The sequence below is a fragment of the Lepidothrix coronata genome, unplaced genomic scaffold (genome assembly GCF_001604755.1).
Source record: "Lepidothrix coronata isolate B3197 unplaced genomic scaffold, Lepidothrix_coronata-1.0 Scaffold284, whole genome shotgun sequence".
NCBI lineage: Eukaryota > Metazoa > Chordata > Aves > Passeriformes > Pipridae > Lepidothrix > Lepidothrix coronata.
This window is the reverse complement of record NW_016690464.1, coordinates 390,051-407,149: the sequence shown is the minus strand read 5'-3', so window position 1 is coordinate 407,149 and position 17,099 is coordinate 390,051. Positions and strand designations below refer to the sequence as shown.

The window sequence follows — 17,099 nt, the reverse complement described above, 5'->3', positions numbered from 1 at the left end:
AAGATCATGAAAAGAAGAAACAGCAATAATGAGGAAAAGGAGTGCTTTGATCAAATTATTCCAGTGGTTTCTTGGGCAGGAAAGAGATGAGAAGGAAAAGTACAACTAAATTCCTCTGTCTCCTTCAGGCCTTGGGGTCTCATTGACAGCTGCTCTGACATTGTTCAGTTGGCTCCTGCACTCTGTGTTGGATTCCACAGCTCCAGGAAGCTGAGAAACGGAGGGAGATCATACCAGCATTCCCAGATTTTCCCTGTCAGACACCCACATACCACCCTGCAATTAAAAGAGGGCAACACAACCTCTTAATGAAACATTTTATTTAAACCAATACAAGCACCATGCTTAGCAAAAAAAAGATTTGGTTTAAAGTAAACATGCAGTGTGAACTAGCAGAGACTAAACAGCATATGGAAGTTGTACTGGTTACTGGTATTTTCATGGAACTGCCAAATTCTCAGACCTGGCCCTGAACCTCTCAGACCTTTTACAACAGTGATTTGGGACCATGGAACAAACGCAAGAGTTTCACTGAGCCCCCTCTATGTCCCACCATGGCTCTGTTTCACAGTCATTACATGTTGTACCGAAAAAATGTTGCATGATATTTATTTCTGGAGCGCACTGAAGTGAGGAATTGAGCTCTCTTGCTTCTGCCTGTTTGAGTCAGGCCCCTGTCACCAGTTTAACATCGTTTCTGGACCAGCTATTTTACAGTTAAAGATACAAAAATGGAATCCTGGTACAAGTGCACAAGATGCTCCTTTGGAGAAGTGATAAAGGTGTCAACACCTCCATTATTGCCTCCTTTGATAGATCAGAATAGCATTCATGATACTAGAAATACACTTAAGCCATCAAAATACCAGCATTTACATTTTCTTGTTAAAAATATTCAAACACTACAAGTCCATTTCATGGGCTGACATGCAAACTCATGCTTTAATTCAGCTTACCATCAATGAACTGGACTACAGGAGCTGTGTCCCAGCCATCTAGTCAATATTTAAAGCAAACCTGATTAATTGTGGCAGAAGTCTCCCTTGGAGAGACCTTTAACTCCAGGCCAAGGATTTTAAGGCCGACTTACTAACTCCTGAAAAATAGGAGCTCCCAATGGAAAATGCTGACTCTCAGACCTTTAGCTACAAAGGCTCCCACAGGTTAATTTGTGTTGTCCTTTAGATCCCTCTTCAGAGGTCTGAAGATGTAAGAGAATTGTGTGATTACACTGGAACATACTGGCCTGGACACGGACACATCTGCCTCCCACTGAGCTTGGGGGGGCAGCAGCACAGAACACACAGTTCTACAGATAAGGTGGGAAAAGGATGTTGGGAAAACAAGTAGTATTGGCGCAGGAAAGATCTGGACATAATTAATGCCTTTGCTTAGTCAGGTATTAGCACTGCCTGTATCTCAAGAGCCCAGGACAATTAGCAGCAGACAGTTGTGTCAAAACACTGCATGAAAACCAAGGAGACCAGGAACAAGCCTGGAACAGCAAACACCCTCTGAGTACCTGCAGCTGCTTCCACAGCTCAGAGAGGGGAGGGGGTACAGCTGCCAGGCAAGGCTGGCTGGAGAGTAATACTGGTGGGCTGAGCAGCACCAACATCACCTCTCAGGAGAAACTGGGCTTTAATTCTCACAGGGTCTGTTTGCTCTCTGCAAACAGAGGGGCAGCACCCAAGGCAGAAAGGGCTTAAGTGGAGGCACGAGAACATGTGAAGTGGAAGAACTCTGCTGAAGATGCAGCTGGAAGGAGCAGCGTTTTCTTGGCCGAAGGTGGAGCAATCCAGAGATGAAAAGTCAAACTGAACCATCTGACTGCAGCAGCTCCTCCCTTCCCTCCTGAGACAGGCCTCTGGTACAGTTATTTTTGTGCAGACCTGTGCAGGCAGCAGTTGGCTGCTGGCAGCCCACCAGTGTACAAAGTACAACAAAGACGATTAATCCAGTTTTCCCCACTGCAAATCAAGCTGAACGTTCCAAGCATCAGCTCCCCTCTCGCCCACGCTGTACTTTGACACGCCTCACCTCCAGCTCAATCCCAAAAACACCCAGGATTCCTGCTGTTTCCAGGCTGATGCTTGGAATGACGCTATCCTTTGAGCCAAAGTCTTGTTTATACAATGTTTGTCACAAAAGACATTGTTTTTATTGATTTGCAGTACAGAATGATCAAGCAACAGTTTCATAATCAACATCTTTTCATCCAGGGAAATGAAATTGTTTTTCCAGTTCACTACGTTAACACAGGAATTTAATTACAAGCGTTTCTTTCCCGCACCGAAAGATCGATTTAATTGGATCATTCCAACACGTATTTTGAAAAGCTCCTCTCAAGTCAGATTTATATACAAATAAATGAGCAATAACATCAAACTAAGAAGAGATTTACCAACACTGAGGACCTTTGCAAATGGATTCCTTGTGATCTTGCAGGAATTAGTGTTTTAACACTAACACGGGGTACGTTCACAAACGAAAAAACAACCCCTCTTTCAGCAAAGGTTTCACAGCATGAAATACTGGCCTCCAAATTTAACACTGCATTCCTTCCCAGCGAGCAGATTGGTTGGGGCAGCTGTATTTTAAGGTATGTTATCAACAGGAAGCCGCTCTTACGCAGATACTTGTTCAGCAGCACAACAAACACTCACAGCGAGAGACTGTCCCGTGAGTGCTCCTCCTGCCACGGCACGGGCTGAGCGTGTCCATCAGACAACTACTCTAGTCAATATAAAACAGACCTGTAAAAAGACTGGTCACTTATAAAAGTTAAATACTATTTTCACATTAGAAGATCTGCTGTTTCAAAGAGATGAACCGTTAAGTCGATGAGAATCAAATGATCACTTTATGCAAAAGCTTCATCTGGAATGTAATTTTGACCAAAAGGCGGTTAAGAAAGTTAAGAGATTTGTAATTAAAGTACTCAAAAGCTACGTGTGGCCAACTTTCATAACAAAGGAGATATAAATCATTCATTATCATGAAAAGCTTTAACCTCCTGACTCCTACAAATGGAGCAGATGATTGGAATTTCAAAGAAAAAGAGGTTGGCTTTTTGTTTTAACAGATGTCAGCTGCAGCACGAGGCACTAGGAACAAACGTTACTCGGATTTTTTTAACAAAGTTTTTACCAAATTTGTAAGAAGTGGCAGTGTAAAATTCTCAAGTCCTTTTAAAGCTAACAAATGAAAGGCACACAGTATCACCAGGTGTTCAGATAACAGGAAATGAGCAGAGGTAAACTTCTCAACAGTGTCAGAAGTTAGAGATGCAAGAAGAAATCTGGTATGAGAAGAACCAGAGTTGTAGTTCAGCCCTTAGTTATCAGCTAGTTCCTGTGAGACTGTATTAGCAGGAGAACTGGACAGTCAAAGCTTTGCCCTGAAATTTAGAAAGATTGACTCAGGCAACTGAGGAATTACTGGAATGACAAAAATTAGTTCCAAGAATTTGAGACAGTTCACATGGACTCAATGGAAAGATAAATGGATGGATTTGCTGTACAAGGATTTTGTCTTTTTAATACCAAATGATTCCAGGGAGTAGTTTTCAAAATTGAGAAGACATTAAGTCGAAAAAATCTGAAAAGTAAGTGACAGTACACAAATTCTGCATAAAAATGGCTAACGTGTGTCATCAGGATGCAGTTGTAGCTCAGAAAAAGTTAGCGTCAGCTTCCAAGTGATGTTTGAACATAGTTATAAATCCAGAACCCAACTATTTTAGTCACAGAAATATTAGTCACAAGAGTGCAAAAGGAGTCCCTGCAGAGGAGTATTCCCTTTTAGCAGGTACAAATAAGGAAACACCTGCAAAGATTTGTTACTTCAAGGAGACAGACCTGCTATTCTTTGCACAAACTCTGCACAAGAGAGATACTGCAGGAGACAGCTGTGAATACAGTGCATTGCTGGGATGTAAGTATTCATGTCTGGTTCCAGTGTCACCAGGATGGTACATAAATACTTAGTACAGAGGTTTTCCTTAGTGGAAGAAGCCCAGTTTCTCACGCAGCCACTCTTCAGTGAGGTCTTCTGTATTTCTGATTTCGAATACCTAAACAAAAGGGCACGGCATCAATTCCCGAGGGAGTGGCACTGGGAAGGGATAACAACACAATGCAAGCAGCACCTTCCACACACGTTGTCTGAGCTGCAGTAAACCAGTAACAAACCCAAAATGTTCAGGTGCTTTCTTGAAAGGATCAGATCAGTGGAAAATACACAAGAGTATGTGGCAATGAACAAAAGTAACCTGAACAAGAATCTCCTAATTTCTATTCCTAGGCTTCATTCTTCTCCTTAGAGAACAGCACACACACTGCATTCTAAAATGATCCTGGAATGGCACCATCTCACATGCATTATCTCAGCAGGATTGTCTACTTGAAGAACACAATTTCATCTCTGGGCTTATTCAAACCCAAAGTTCAGGAATTTTGCTCAGCCCAAACCACAATTACTCTTTCTTTGAACTGAAATAAATCCATAATATCCAGTTTTTACCTGTAAGAAACAAGCCTGGGGTACCTCAAAATAGAACACTTGTACAAAAAACAAACCCAAAAATCACAGAATCCTAGAATGGTTTGAATGGTTTGGGTTGGAAGGGACCTTAAAGACCACCTCATTCCACCTCTGCCATGGGCAGGGACACCTTCCACTATCCCAGGTTGCTCCAAGCCCTGTCCAACCTGGCCTTGGACACTTCCAGGGATGGGGCAGCCACAGCTTCTCTGGGCAACCCCCCAAAACAACCTAAAAACCACCAATCTAAAGCTTTTTCAAGTCTTAAACAAACCTTGAACACAGCCTTGAAGCAGAAAATAAGATCAAAGCCACCAATATACTCTTTTTACATTCCATGTGGGCAAGTAACTGGTTGTGGTTTGGGTTTTTAATACCCTTGAAGAGAAGCCATGTTAATTGTGCGGCGCTCACTGGAGTCCATGAGATGCCACAGATGGATCATCTCGTCCAAAGAGTCAGGGAAGTAAATTGTACAAATTCACAGACCTTTTGAATTGGAGGAACCCCAACATTCAGCATCAGAAGAACAGAACAGCTTAACAGAAGCCAAGCTAATATGCAAGTCACTGAAAAAATGAGAGGACTCAGTTGAGTCACATGCAGAAATCACACCAGGAGGAAGTCACAGCATGAGCCAAAATGAAACACAGCTCAGCAAGTGGCAAGAATAAAGCACATTTAAAGAGCAAGCAAGCAACCCCAACTGGAGACAGGCTGTCTTCTCCAGCTTCAGAAGGAAGATGATCATGGACCTCTATATCTGCTCCTGGGCTTGCATTCAAAAGACTTTCAGACTGAATTTCTCCTATTTCAGAGGTGAAAGTACCTCCAACTGAGCTACTCCCCAGGCTTTCACCTTCTTCCTACCAGCCCTTCTCTCTCACTTACTTGAAACTGTCTTCTCTTCCTCCTTTCTATCACAGTTCTCAGGCCTCCAAGATGCAGCTTCTACAGGGCTAAAAAAAAGATTTCTTGGGGCTGAGCTGATTGTTTCCACCATCTTATCTTCTGCTTCCTTCCCATTTACTCCTGTCAACTTGAGGTCTACTTTAAAACAGAGAGGTCTTTTCTTACAAGGTACAGCTGGAAGAGGTAGAAGTTCGAGGCCAGGTTGGACAGGGCTTGGAGCAACCTGGGCTAGTGGAAGGTGTCCCTGCCCATGGCAGGGGTTGGAATGAGGATGGGCTTTAGGGTCCCCTCCATCCAAACCAGTCTGTGATTCATAGTTCTCTCTCTGGCCCAGCAGACATTTTTACTGGGAAGTTAAAGGACTCAGCAGGATAAGGAACACCTAAAGGGAACGCTGTTGTTGGGGACTGGTGAAGTCATTTCACATGCTATGAAGTGACTACTGACTCTATTAAGCTTTCCTGCTTGAAGCTAAAAATTTAAGGATTCTAGGGTGCCAATTAAGCAGAGATTTCAAAGATCTCCAAAATGAAAAACAGGTGACATTTCTTTTCTAGGATATACATACACCTAGGCCTGGTGAATGCAGTGATTTCTTTTGGTCTCAGTACTGGAGGAACCACGCACAGGAAGAAATTGTTCAGTACTTGGCACATGTTCCTTGTTCTGCAGGCTGTGCTGCAAGCACACAGCCCCAGAAAGCAGCTAAACTGATCTGCTTCACACCACACTAAGCCTTCAGTCTATTCTTCCCATCAATAAATTCATTCCCAAAAGTAAAGCCAGCCAGTCCACCAGTAGGTATATTCATTTTTGAGAACACTGTTCTTCCTGTACCCTAAACCACCAGAAATCCCCCCCCACTCCTCCTCCACTCTTCCTAAACCAGATTCTGTTTGCTGTAACCACAAAGTCTCACAAAACTCTTTTTGCCATTGGTTCAAGCAAGACTGAAAACATCCTCTGCAACCTGGACAGTTATTTCAGCAGTCATTTATACCTTAGTGAGTTCAGCTGTCTGTACAAGCTTATTCTTGCTGCCAGCATACATCATCTGCTGCTCAGGCTTACATCCTGTAGTTATGGGGGGGAAAAAGAGGGTTGGATTAGTTATTTTGACTGCCAACACTTCAAAAATAAGATTTTTTTTTTAAATTATTAACTGAAAACTGAAGACATTCATAGGAAGATTCTCAGGTAACTACAGAAGAATATGCTCATTAGTTGCTAAAGTGTTTTACATATCTAGTTACTCCAGCTCTGAGTCATGAGGGGTAAAACAATGCAATCAGTTTATCTTCTTCCAGAGGATAACAAGGATAATCCAGTAATACCAGCAAGCTACACTATCACAATACAGAACACAGATGGAAGTCCCAGGAGCAACTCAGCTCTGCGAGCCCAAACCAAGTCACAGGTTATTTGGTTTGTATTAAAATCCCACGTTTCCCTGCCCAGGTAAGTTCATGTTGCAGGTTGCTGTGACACAAGCAGAGGATGCAACTGCTCAGTATAAACTTGGGATGATCCAGGATTACAGCCTGTTTCTCCTGGAACTTTCTCCAGCACTTTCACCTGCCCAGATGTGGGTTAGGGAGCTCTCCTTTCCTCCTTTTCACCCACAGCTGTACAGCCCTTCAGCCCATCACGTCACAGCCCTGTTTGGAGGCATCCTCTGCTGCTGCCCATTGCATCCAGGCCCCAGGAAACCCTCCTCTCAAATCCCATCCTCACCCTCTTACAGAGTCCTGTTCCTTTCGTGGACAGAATGAAAGGAATAGGACTCTAAGGTCCTCAGAAATAAATGGGTTCCCATGTCCTTCTGAGATGAGGAATTTCTTCCCCTCCCAGTCACTAATATCCATGAATAGCAAGACAGGTGAACAGAATCCTCTGGGAACAGAGGTGGTACCTTCCAGCCCCCTCTTCACTCATTTCCTGAGCCTTATATGGTCGTATTTTGAGGGTTCCCCAAGATTTGAGGAGAGGGTGACAGGACACAGGTTAAATTAGGTTAAAACCTACATGAGTAGATGCAGAGTGCTCCAGGCCTGTCCTTTACAGGAGGGTGTTGCTGAGCACAAGCTCATTTAGGAAGACACACCTTTTGGCCCTCTAAGCAGGAAACCAACACTCCTGGCTCAGCCTTTGGAAACGGAAAAGAGAGAATCTCTTCTATCATACATCCCAAGTGCCCCAAATCTGAACCACAACGGCAGGAAAACCTCCTTGAGAGCATTAAGCACTCAATTTTATCTTCCATAGCAAATAATATTCCCAAATTTACATCACACAGTAGCTACCAATCACAGTGTTCACTCACCAACTGGACTGGAGAAGATAAAGCACAAGGGATAAGAAACTCTTCCATCTTCATGCTGGTACTTGTAACTATACACAATAAATGTTTTTTCTGAGGTTAAAGAAACTAAGAAACTGATTATTAGGATATAATCCTTGATCTTGATGCAGGCACAAGTCACTGTTGCATTTCAGATGATGTTTTAATTTGATAATAAAAGTCTCACTGTTCTGTTTTCACTTCCACATGTGACTTTCAGAACTGACCCTGCCTTGGTGTGAGGGCTGCCTCTTAGTAATGTTTCACATGAGGGCTAAAAAACACCCTCACATTGCAAATATTCCTCTCCCAGCTTGGTAAAAAGACTTCCCACACACCCATCAGTGTGGTTTTGGCTTAATGAAAGCCCAATTCTTTCTTTGCTGACCAAGCAGTTTGTTGTTTCAGGTGTTTTCCTGAATTTCAACTGCAGTTTTAGCCAGGACTTCTGTTTTACAGCCTCCCACTGCACTGTGGGCATGAAAGGAAAGATTCAGCACAGCACATGGAGTAGTGCCAGCCAGCTCTGGAGGCTGATGGAGGCAGGTACTTTCTTCACTTACAACTTCAGTACCCCTTTTATTTCATTAGTTAAAGAACAATTTACTTGTGCCTCTGTTGTTCCTTATTTTTTTTTCCAAAGCAAGGATTCCCCCCCAGATCACGTGCCCACAGCAATCCCAGAATCAGTAACTGCAGCAAAACAACAGCCACATCCTAAGACAGAACCAAAACACATCCTGACTTACACAGACACACTTCTATATTTAGAAGTAGCCACAAACTGGTACATTTTACTCACTTCTTTACATTACCAGCAGCGTGGCTTGGCTTTACTTCCCCAAACATTATATAGTCTAAAAGGGAATAAAATCTCAGGAAAGGCTTAAATGAGTCATTGTTTCAACGAGTGGGACAACAGTTCAGTGCACCCTGAGAATGGATCCCTGGATTATCTCACAAATAAAGCATCAGTAAAATCCCAGTACAGCAAGTACTGGCCTAAAAAGGTGAAGTCCAAGGTTTTGAACAGCTTCCAGCAGTGAGTAAGACCAAATGGCAGCAGCATGAGAAGGATATCGAGGTTGTCTCTCAGGCAGCTCATCTTTTAGCTCATCAGGAGAAATACCCTGGTGACATTAAACACAAGCAATATTTGAGCAAATGGTCCTGCACTGGAAGGTTAAAGCAGAGCAATGGACAGTGAAACACCTGGGAGACAGGGAGAGGTACATCTACAGGTGAACTGGTAACGACCTCCCGAATTACTAGAGCAGTTTGGGAAGACTTGTGTGCCAACAGAGTCCTATGACTAAACACAGAATTAACGTTAGCATGAATAATCACCCCTATTTTAGGCATAATGAGTTTAGCAAACACTTTTGGCTCTAGTTGGCTATGTTGGCAGCTACACTTTGCTAACTCTAGTGCTAAACAGAAGTGAGCAAGCACACACCAAAAAGTATGTTAAAATCAGCTACATAAATGAAAAATTTGAGAAATTCGGTCCTTCCTCTTTCAGCAATCAAAAAGGAGCCCCCATTCTATTTAAATTTTATGTTAACTTCTACATTCTAGGGAACAAGAGCTATGGTTAATGCTCAAATCCCTGGGAAGGATTTTATTTTGCCCTATGGACCATTAAGAAACACCACACACTGGGCTGACCTTATTATGCCACCCATCAAATTTAGAGTCTGCAGGGGATTAGCAATCCTGCTTCTAATTGATGGCAGACCAGCTCAGAGGCAAATGTGCAGATCTACGTGGAAACACAGCAGAAATCTCTTCAAAAAGACAGCAGGTGCCAAAGATGCTTTTTACATAGTTAAAACAGCTTTAAAAATAACTTTTTTTTTTTTTTTTGGTGTGCAGTTAATTAGTCAACTCAATTGCTTCTGCATAGTTTCACTATTAATGGTGCTGTGCTTTACATGCAGAGTGACCATGCATTTAAATAAGCTCATGACCCAAATTAGATTAAGAGTTTGATAACAATTTGAAACTAAGGCAGTACCTTAGAGACAACAATATATTGCAGGCTGAAGATACTCTTATTTACAATTCATTTAACAAACCTCATGCTCCTCATCCAGCACCACCAACTGCTTATCCTTGTCGATTTTCACTATAAATCAAAATAAAACACAGATCAATGTTGTTTCCAATCGATTTATACAATGGATGCAGAAGCTTTTTAGCATTCAACAATTACAGCCCTTGTGATTCTGCTTTGCTTCTTCAGCACATCCCATGACTTCCCAAAATCATTTCACAAACAGTGGTAGACTCTGAGCCATAATTACATATAAATACTCTGCTAAGAGCAGATGGAGTCTTGTCTCATAAGAACAGCACTGTTTTAGTGTTAAAATCACAGGCAGAATTGGAAGTACCGCGGCTCCTACAACAAACATCCTCTTGGCTCACATTTACCTGTCACAGCAGCAACGGTACAGGGGGAGGAAAAGAGGAGACAGGACTTTGTGGCAATTTTTGTCAGGCATGTTTGGAACTTACTTATAATGGCAGCATTGTTGGTCTCCTTGCGAAACCGGAATTTTCTCAGTTTCTCCACCAGGTCTTCGGCAACATCACAAACCACCAGAGATTCACTCTGCAAAAAGGAAATGGCACAGGGCAGGGAGAGATAAATCTTTCTGGAAAGTAAAACAGAAAAGAAATCCCTGTGTCACACAGATGTGTGCACAAACCCTGCTGAAGGGGGCCTGCATGCACCTGTACAAAGTTTCAGAACATCACATAAGCCAGTTCAAAAAACCCAAACAAACACATTAACAGAACATTTATCTTTTTAAATATCCCTCCTCAAAGCCATGCAGTTACCTATGAATATTTTATTAACTCTTTCTGAAGTGGGATTATTCTCATAGCTTTTAGAAGTAAACTTTACATTTCAGAAGTAGATTTAATACTTCTACACTTAGAAGTAAATTTTACACTTCATTTGACAAATCCTGAAAATAAGGGAGCCCCTTGGAGGGTCAGTAAATGGGGTAAAGTAATTTAAGCATTTAAAATAATAGAAGGCACTATTAGTATTTCAGAAGAAGATAGTGATTAAGGGTCACTGCTTACTAACTGAACTTTTGAGATTTACACACAAAGCATTTAAGACATTTTAACCAAAAAACATGCAGCCTTTTTTCCCCCCTTGTGCACACCAAGTTCTCAGCAGAGATGCCCAGATAACATATTAGTCATCACGCTGAAGATGAGGAAGGAAACCATTATTTCACAAGCAGCCATGCAGGTTATCTTGCCTTGCACATGCAATTTCTGAACAGCACCGAGCCAACCACGGCCACTTCCTGAGCCACGTTTTATACACACAACCTCTGTATCCAAGAGGTTCGTGCCAGCCAGATAAAGAAGAGTTGTTTAATATCTGCAGCTTGTATTGTACTTGTAAACTCCTAAGGCATCGAGGCTTTGGGGCCAAAAGGACTGTATTTCAAGGCTTCCCTAAAACAAATTCTTCAGAGAAAAAAACCAGTGCAATTAAATCACCTATTAAATGCTCTAATAAAGTGCTCTTTCATTGAGACAAATCACTGCTCATAAATCGGAATAAAGTCACTAGTTAAGCTCTCAGTTCTATCTCCTTGTGTTCACCATTATTTGTGAGATTTCCCTCAAAAAGCAGAGGGGTGGCTCTGTTTCCCCACTTCCCGTATCCCTGTTTGCTGTCACTCCTGAAAAGGTTTCCACCTTGACCAAATTCTGGCACAAATTCTCTGGCTTCCTTTGGACAGCTGGAGAGGAAACCAGGCTCTGCTGTGACAGCACAGCTCAGGCACAGCATGTGCAGCCTCCCTTATTTCGCCTCTTTTCCCTAAAGATTGTTCTTGGCTCCCTCTATTCCAAACAGGTTGGACTCGATGATCTCGGAGGTCTTTTCCAACCTAACTCAGTGATTCTGGGAAATGTCACTAATATCCACTCTAATTCAGGAAAAAAGAATTATTAAAAATTATTTAAAAACCAGCAGAATTCAGGGCTGCATTTCACAGCCCTGTTACATTTTGCATGAGATGTCACTAATACCAACTCGGGAGGTCTCTATTAAAAAAAACAACAGGATTCAGAGCTGCATTTCAAAGCTGGAGTTATACTTTGTATGAAATGCTCTTTCCTGAAGGAAGCCTTTCTCCCGTTCCTCTGGGCTCAGCAGTTTCTCCCAGCAGACAAGCCTTGCCCTTGCTCCACCTGTGCAGCCGCACAAAAACAACTCCCCGAGGGAATTCGAAGGAGAACACTTGGTACCATCAGACTCGGGCTGTTTATCAGGGCTGAGCCGGCTGCCCAGCGCTTGGCTTAATAAAAACCGGAGGAAGCCAAGCCCGGATTGCTGCACAGACACGGGCACAGCTGCCAACACCACAGGGGGGATGATGCTGCTCCCCGCGTCCCCCCGGCTGGATCCCCCCCGGGACATCGCTCCCCTCACCATCTGACAAGGAAACATGAATTTCCCATTTGTGAAAGGACCCTCTCCTTTCAGCAGAAACGCACACAGCAGAACAACCCAATATTTCATCCAATTTGCCTTGCAAATGCTCCTTCCACAGGGGGTTTACCGAAACCTTCACCTCCCCAAACCTTCACTACAACCACTTCTTCCTTCTTCCATAACCAATCCTCTACCCGTTAACCAGCACTAAGGCAAACTACCCCACATTTATCCATCAGCCCTTGTTCCAACCACATCCACAGCTCCAAACCCCAGCACTCGGGCGAACGACTTCCATGAGCAACAATCAGATGTTCTTTAGCGAATTAGCTCAAAACACTACCAGGACGCGCAGCGACCAGCTCCGAACAAGCTACCAATCGCTTCACAGACACATAATCAGCTCCTCGGAGGTCACATCACGCGTTTCCCTGATTACTCCACCATTTATCCCACGGAACGCTTCCGAACCACTTAATCACGTATTACCTCGGCGAGCGGACCCCCCTCCCGGCCGGTTTCCCCCCCATCCTCCCCTCACAGTTCCCTCAGGGTCCTCCCGGCTTCCCCCCTGAGGGAGCGGCGCGCGCTCCCCCCTCACCATCGTGGCGCGCGCACCAACCGCCACCGCTCGCGCGCCGCCGCCGCCGCCGCCGCCGCCGCCTCCGAGCCGGGCTGTGCCCTCCGCCCCGGCACCGCGCATGCGCGCCGCAAACCCCGCCCCCTTCTCCCCGCTCCCGCCAATCACCGCCGCTCGACCCCGCGGAGGGCGGGGCGCCGCCACGCCCCTACGGGTGACGCGAAGGTTCAGGGCCACCGGGCGCGGCAGGGCGGGAAAAGGAGGGAACACGTGACCTCGCGGCGCCCCGCCCCGCCCCCGTTGCCATGGTGCCCCAAAATCCCGCCCCCCTCCCTCGCCTGTTGCCAAGGCGACTCGCGCGCTTGCCCTCAGGCGCCATCTCGCCCTGAGAGGGGAGAGAGCGGGTCGGGGCAGCGCGGGCTCGGCTTCGCAGTCCTCAGTGTGCTTTTAAAGAGGTAAGAACGCACTGTTTAAAACCCTGAAATTGAAGTATATGAGGCAGATCAGAAGTTGTGCTGTTTGTGGTGCTTGTTGTGGAGAATAATTCTGGAAGTGAAGCGGGCAAGTGGCAAATAGGAGCAGCCCCTACTTGGCAGACACTGCTCTTCCATAATAGCGTCTTCGTGTGGGGCTGTCTTGGTGCTGGAGTGAATATCTGACCTTTTTCGTGCTGCTGGGAATTTAAACTGGTATAACAGCAGAGAAAATGCCTTTTCAGTGATTCCATAATACTGAGAATTGAGAATATTGCTTTGCTCACTCAGAGAGAGTGAAAGTACAGGTGAAGGGTTTGCATCTCAATACAGCCTCTTGTGAACTACGTTAATGGCAAACACCAGATTTATAAGATAAATGTAGATTTTCACCAAGAGCTTCAACAAACGCCACAGAAATGTGGGAATGCCAAACACATGTCAAAACTGAAGTTGTTGATTCCACAGAACCACGGAATATCCTGAGCTGGAAGGGACCCACAGGGATCATCAAGTCCAACTCCTGGCCCTGCACAGGAAAACTCCAAGAACTTTACTATGTGCCTGAGAGCCTTGTCCAAACACTTTGAACTCTGTCAGGTGTCACTGTGGTTAAGTTGGCCCCACACTCTGCGTCAAAACTGCTCCATGAAGGAAAAACCAGAAGGGTCATTGTCACGGGAGGTCCCTTCTGAGGGAAAGTTGTTCTTTATTCCTGCACGTGGGGTGTCCCATCCAACTTGGGGCACCCTGAATGCAGTTTTACACGAGATTCTTACACCTTGCTCTGGGGTTCAGGTATAACAAAAGCTGACCAATCACTACTGACACACAGTTACTACGAATTTGCAAAGCAGCTCAAATTCTGCGCCGGAACCACCCATCTGCTTCTTTCTTGATCTAAAGGAGCCTGGAGTTGGTGTTGCCATAGTTCCTTATCTATGATGCCACATAATGGGAGTGTTTCACAGAGGTCTTAGACAGGTTGGGATGCAGACATGGTAGTGTGGGATTGGAGAATTCAGAGGACATGAGGAACAGACATGATACAGGAAAAGTCACGTAGACAAAGCTGAGCCATGTCCGCCCGCTGTGGAGGTGAAGGTGGCTGTGCTTGTGGTGCTCACACCTGATGACAGACACAGTATCTATTAACACTGTCATTAGTGCATTTATCCCCAACCATCCTAATCCTTCTTGCCTGTTGCTTCAATAAAACATCCTATTCCAGAATCTGGATGGGGCTGCGAAACTCCCTGGCGGCTCTTGCTGTGCAGGGACGAAGCAAGAGGCACTGCCTCACCCAGTACCCATAATTGGTTGGAGATGAGCTGGATGAGGCCACACGGGAGCGCATGGAGCGGCGTGCAGAGTGTCTGGGGTGGGAGATGGCTGCTGCAGGAGCTGGAGCAGGGCCCCTTGGAACGCGGCGTCAGGGCCCGGGGAGTCCTGCTCGGGGCTGCCCTGCAGCAATGGCACTTCTGGGCTCTTACTGTCATCCTGGACCTGCTCCTGGGGCTCTGGTGTAGCCTCGGGAAAACAAAGGAGGGATTTCCTGCAGCAGCAGCTGGATCTCTTGGAGAACCTGTGCTGCTCCCTAGAGAAAAAGTGCCTTGACCACTTCGTTGTGCACAATAAAAGGGTTTCCAGTGGAGATCAACTTGCCACCAGACTTCTGAAGATTTGAAACACCCAGCCTCTTCCAGCACCTGGTGCACGATATGGATGCCCACCCAGAGGCCCTGCAGGAGAACATCTCTCTGTTGATATCAGCTCAAAGGACTCCTGCTCACTGCCCCTGAAAGAGGTGCTCATGCACAGGGCTGTGCTTGTGGCCCCTGTGTATATATAACTGTATATATATTAACACTGTTGTTAGTTCATTTATCTCCAGCAATCCAGTATAAATGTAATTCATATTACATAGATCCACACACATATATATATGTATGTATATATAACATGCTCTTCCCAAATCTTCGTTCGCGAAGCCTTGCCATGAATAACATGCTCACACCTGATGTGGGCCCATGTCTGTATTAACTGTATATATTTTAACATTCAGTTGGAAAAACTAGTCCCCCCTCAGAGCTGTGCACAGCAGGAGATGAATCATCCTGTGCAGCAGATGGAACAGACAATCCATCTGCAGGAGCTGGCTCCATCAGGAGCACCCTGGAGCAGAGTGGGGCGTCCTGAGGAGCCCTGCCCTGGGCTGCCCTGCAGCACTGGCACTTCTGGGCTCTTGCTGCCGTCCTGCTCCTGCTGCTGGGACTCTGGTATAGCCTGAGGAAAAGGAGCCGTGAGCCAGACAGCAGTGGCCAGGAAAAGAGCCCTGGAAGACACTTGAATGAGGGAGAAGGGAGTCCAAGGAGCCAGTGGTGTTGCAAAGGAAGAAGCAGAAAGCGATGATGATACAAAGGTGGAGGAAGACACCAATGATGGAATTAAGAAGGTGGCTCCAGTGTTGCTGCAAATGAAGAGGACAATGATGCTGGAAATGAAGGAAAAGAAGGCAATGATGATGGGTATGTACAGGAAGGCACAGCTCTACTGCTGTTGAAAGAGGTGCTTATGCATAGAGCTGTGCTTGTGGGCCCCTGTATTTATATAACTGTATTTATATTAACACTCTAGTTAGTTCATTTATCCCTGGAAATCCTGTATAGTTATAACTCATATTAAGTATAGATATAGATGTATGTATGTATATAACATGCTCACACCTGATGTGGGCCCACGTGCGTGTTAGCTGTGTATATGTAACTGTAAATATGTTAACATTCTGTTGGAAAAATCGATCTCCCACCCAGAGCTGTGCAAACCAGGAGATGAATCTTCAGGCGGAGCAGACAACCCCGGCCGAGAGCTGCGTGTCCTGGGGAGCCGTGCTCAGGAATGTCTTCAGCTGTGGCAGCTCTGGGCCCTTCCTGTAGTCTTTGTCTGTGCCTGTGGGGCTCACACCTCATGATAGACCCCATATATATTAACAGGGGTTGATTTATATAAGTTGTTAATATATGGTTAGTGCGTTTATTCCCAACAAATATGTAAGTGGTTAATATGTAGTTAGTACATTGATCCCCAACAAACCTGTAAGTAGTTAACATGTAGTTAGAGCATTTATCCCCAGCAATCCTGAACCTGCTTTCCTGTTGTTTCAATAAAACATAGTGTTCCAGAATCTGGATTGTGCAACTTCTTAGTGTACTTGAACAGACCTGTACCGCTGAATTGGTTCTGATCAGAAATTAAGCCTGTTAGCATCCAGCTCATCTTTGGAACTCAAGGGGATTTCATTTCTGCCCAGTTTCTATCCCTTTAATGCATCAGACACCCTGAACCCTCCCCAGGGATCTGATGCCACCTCTCTGGGAGCGCTGGATACAGAGAAGAGGCTGCTCTGTCGGCAGTGGGAATTGCTGCTGCACCTTTCCTCCACAGCTGAAGGGGCCGTGGAAAGAGCCTGGAACCAGAGACTCCCAGTCCCACCTGGACACTGACTGCCCTCCCTTTCCCAGAGAGTCCATTCCCTCTGGGAGCTGCGCTCCCTACCGAGTTGCCCATAAATGTGGTGCCTGAGCAAACGCTGTGTCTGTGAGTGTCTGTGCATCCCTTTGCCGGGATCACGGGCAGAGGGTGAGGCTGTGCAGCTGCTGCAGAGTCGGGGAGCATTTTGCAGCAGAACCACTGCTCTGATGGGCTCTGGTTTCTCTGATGCTGGAACTAAGGCATCTGACATATATAAAAAAATAATATATATATATATATATA

General features: G+C 45.1%; 1 protein-coding gene across 5 annotated transcripts; it reads right to left on the bottom strand.

Annotated features, from left to right (window-relative positions):
- Positions 1-303: 303 nt before the first annotated feature.
- GMFB (glia maturation factor beta) lies at positions 304-12,955 on the bottom strand. 5 transcript variants are annotated; one of them, XM_017836787.1, is made up of 7 exons: positions 12,891-12,955; positions 10,319-10,415; positions 9,877-9,926; positions 8,879-8,928; positions 7,781-7,863; positions 6,458-6,531; positions 304-4,075 (listed from the first exon to the last, which is right to left on the bottom strand). In XM_017836787.1, coding segments are annotated over exons 2-7 (330 nt in total). In that variant the 5' UTR covers positions 10,320-10,415; positions 12,891-12,955; the 3' UTR covers positions 304-4,003. The 5 variants fall into 5 exon arrangements, with proteins under 5 accessions (XP_017692276.1, XP_017692272.1, XP_017692275.1 ...); XM_017836783.1 differs by having other exon boundaries at positions 12,874-12,921; XM_017836786.1 differs by lacking the exon at positions 12,891-12,955 and adding an exon at positions 12,814-12,855.
- Between the last annotated feature and the right edge of the window lie 4,144 nt (positions 12,956-17,099).

Bases quoted from the DNA above. Each gene is read 5' to 3' on its own strand.
- GMFB (XM_017836782.1), bottom strand. The intron at 9,927-10,318 runs GTAAGTTCCAAA...TTTGATTTATAG, and splicing joins CAACAATGCTGCCATTATAA to TGAAAATCGACAAGGATAAG. The intron at 8,929-9,876 runs GTTTGTTAAATG...TAATGTCACCAG, and splicing joins TGCTGGATGAGGAGCATGAG to GGTATTTCTCCTGATGAGCT.